At 45.4% G+C, this 3089-nt stretch overlaps 1 protein-coding gene across 1 annotated transcript; it reads left to right on the top strand.

Moving 5' to 3' along the window:
* Window positions 1–230: 230 nt before the first annotated feature.
* Window positions 231–1358, top strand: ier3 (immediate early response 3). Its single transcript, XM_011479666.4, has one exon. It carries the CDS (start codon window positions 634–636, stop codon window positions 1177–1179), a length of 546 nt encoding a protein of 181 aa, XP_011477968.1. The 5' UTR covers window positions 231–633; the 3' UTR covers window positions 1180–1358.
* Window positions 1359–3089: the final 1731 nt, after the last annotated feature.

Genomic DNA, 3089 nt, shown 5'->3' with positions numbered 1-3089 from the left:
GACTAGTTATTTACTTTAAAACTATATTTTACTGTAATCTCTATTGACATACAACAGGATTTTCGAATTTATATAGCCATTTTTTTCTTAAATGAGAGAAAAGCAGAACATCTGTCTGCATTTCTGTCATTTACACAAGTGCATCCAAGTGTTTTTTACTTTTTTTTTCTTTGAGATTTATTGAAAAGTTGATGTTATGCTATAGTCCAATTGTTTCTCACCGCTTGGTGTTTTAGGGTCAAGTAACTGAAGTCAACCTGAAGGAAGTTTCCAGAGCAGCTTACTATTGTTTATATCTAGTAAACTGAGATGATTTGAGGGTTTGATATTATTGGAAGCAGCATGGAAATGTGAAATTAAGTCACTAAACTGTGGGATTGTGTGTTGGAGGAGCTCTGCTGGAGTTCCCTGGTGCGCTCTGACCGCAGAGGAAGCGCCTCTGGCCGGCCGGTGACTCATCCAGCTGCCCCGCAAGCATGCAAAGCTGAATGTATTTGTCTTTCTTGAGCAATAGTCGGGGTGTGGCTTACAGGGACGTCCCTAAAACAGTATAAAAGCTGGAGTCTGACTCCACTTAAGGCATTTCTGACTTACTGATAACTAAGAGCAAACCCGAGAGAGAACTCCGAGAAAATGTACTCTCGCTCCGACAGCATGACCGTGACATTACCGCAGGAAAGGTTCGCCTTCCGCAGCACGGAGCCGGAGGTCTTCACCTTCGAGCGCATCGCGCCTCAAGCCACCGCCGTCAGCTCCGTCGTGCCGGTCCGGCCGAGGAAGCGCTGCATTCGGGTCATGTACCCCGCTAAAGTCCGCATGCACCTTCCTCCACCCGAGAAGAGCCAGGCGAAGCGCTGGCTGGTCATCCTGTGCCTGGTGGTGCTGTGGCAGATCTACACCGAGGAGCCCTGCATGGACGCGCCGCTCGCCAGCGCAGAGAGCTCCGTCAGCGACTACCAGAGCTTCCCCTTCCAGTCTGCGGGGGATCCGACCGCTCAGCTCCCGGACTTACGCGCCTCCGCGCCGAGCAGCTGCGAGGAAACCGCGTCTCCCGAGCAGATCCTCCCGAGCGCGGCGTGCCTGAAGCCGACGCAGGAGACGGACGCATTCGAGCAGAGCGCAGGGAAGAGCTACGTGGTGGCCCTGCTGGTCTATCACCGGCTGGGCAACGACAACTAATGCTTCCACCAAGCGCCCAAAGACTGTTCCCCCAGGGATCAAACGGAACCGAGCTGCAGTCGAGCCTGAGACGCTCCGGAGAGCAGCGGTGCGCCGTGCGCGGCGCGGCCGGGGAGGGAGCGCTAGGCGCCGGCATCTCACCGCCTCATCAGCGGAGGAGAAGTGACAGTCTGAGAAAATGAGATGAATCAAAAGAAACTGTGAACACTAAAGACTGAAACTTGACAAACCTAAAACACTTGAGAGACTTGAAACGCACTTGTGGAACTTTTATCTAACAAACTGTATTATTATTATTAATAGAAAACTCTACAAATGTCACGTATGTAGGCAATCAAGCCTGAACCGACACTGTTTTTTTTTCCAATGCCTTGTTATTTATTTTATTTGCTATTTATTGAACAATTTCAGTAATAAAACAATCTCAAAAAAGTTTCTGTTTCCTGCCTCTTGCTTTTGGTCTTGCAGGGTTAAATTGTAATGATTTCCAGAAGGCTCTGCAGCATCACTGTGCAAAGCCTGAAAATGATGCATCAGTCTTACACTTAGACTGCAAAATGGTATGCACTTGTAAAAAAACCCAACCAATTTGATCTTAAAAAAGGAGTTGACCCCATTGACTCCTTTTGATGTGAGTTTGCATCAAACCAGTTTTGCTCCAAACTCACTTTAATGTAGCATCTATGAAGGCTAAAGTTATAAAGTGTTTTTTTTCTTTAAATCTGGTTTTTACCATTTAAGCACAGCTGTCTTTTCTCAGAGACCAGATCTAAAGAAGGGCTTCCCTCAGATCCAGAGGAAATTTTTCCTCCCTGCACGGGATCACATTTTCTTGATGTCATTCCAATGACCCATTCAGAGCTGAGTCATAAGAGCTGCTGCTGCCTCTGGTTACATCACAGAGATGATTCCTGTCTGAAAACCCTGCATTATGCAATGTTATTGTTATGAATTATATGCAGTCAAGACTTTACCTCATGGGTGAGGTGGTATTTTGATAGTCAAGGTTAGCCGTCACCTCCAGGCTTCTGGGGACAATTTGTCGATGTTACTGTTGCCATGTGGACATCAGCTGTCCCACAAATCTGCAGGCAGCATCATGCTAGGAGATGGTGAAAGGCACAGGTGGGGATTAAAGAGCCTCCCCACCAGAATATGATTTCAGATACTACATTCATTTCTAATTAGAAAGTCTTCAACTTCACTGTTCAGTAGCTGATTAGGCCCCAGCAACCCCAATGACCCCAGACAGGAAGAGGATGGATTATAAAATGCCGATTTATAACTGAGGTTGGCAAAATGTGTAACTCAAAAGACAAAAAACTAACATTTAATCAAAATCTGCACCAGTATTTGTTCAGATGTGATCGTCCGTATCACATCACTTCATTATGATCAGATTGTATTTTTAGCCTGAAGTATAAAAGTTGTTGTTCTCTAAAAACCAACAGAACAAATCTTAGAGTTTTTAATATGCAAGGATTAAAATCGAGGATGTAGAAAGGAAACCTCCCTCCGGACAGAAAAAGAGGAAACCTCCGCCACAACCAGAATTCTGAGAGCTACCGTCTGTCTAAATAGTGGAATTAATTTTTCTTTATCTAAAATTAAGCTGACGAGTGATTGAAATAGTTGATCAGAGACAATCTCTTTTGTGGAGATGAACTTCGGATTATTGGAATAAACATAAAAATAAAAAACAAAAAAACTTTAGATTTTTTTTCAGCCACTTTAGTTTTTGGCTGTGGTGCAGAGGTAGACCAATTGACCTCTGATTGGAAGGTCACAGGTCCATGCCAAAGCGTTCTTTCCACGACACTGAACCCTGCATCACTCCTGGTGGTTACAGGTGGGCACCAGAGGAAGGAAGGGGAGCTGCCATCGTTGTGTGAATGGCACTTTGGGCCTAC

Source organism: Oryzias latipes, chromosome 9, assembly GCF_053564925.1.
Source record: "Oryzias latipes strain Hd-rR chromosome 9, Olatipes_Hd-rR_3.1".
In the NCBI taxonomy this organism is placed as follows: Eukaryota; Metazoa; Chordata; class Actinopteri; order Beloniformes; family Adrianichthyidae; genus Oryzias; species Oryzias latipes.
Note: the sequence above shows the minus strand (reverse complement) of the source record. Positions and strands in the feature narration are given on the sequence as shown.

Coding starts and splice junctions, on each gene's coding strand:
- ier3 (XM_011479666.4), top strand. CDS start 634: ATGTACTCTCGCTCCGACAGCATGACCGTGACATTACCGCAGGAAAGG.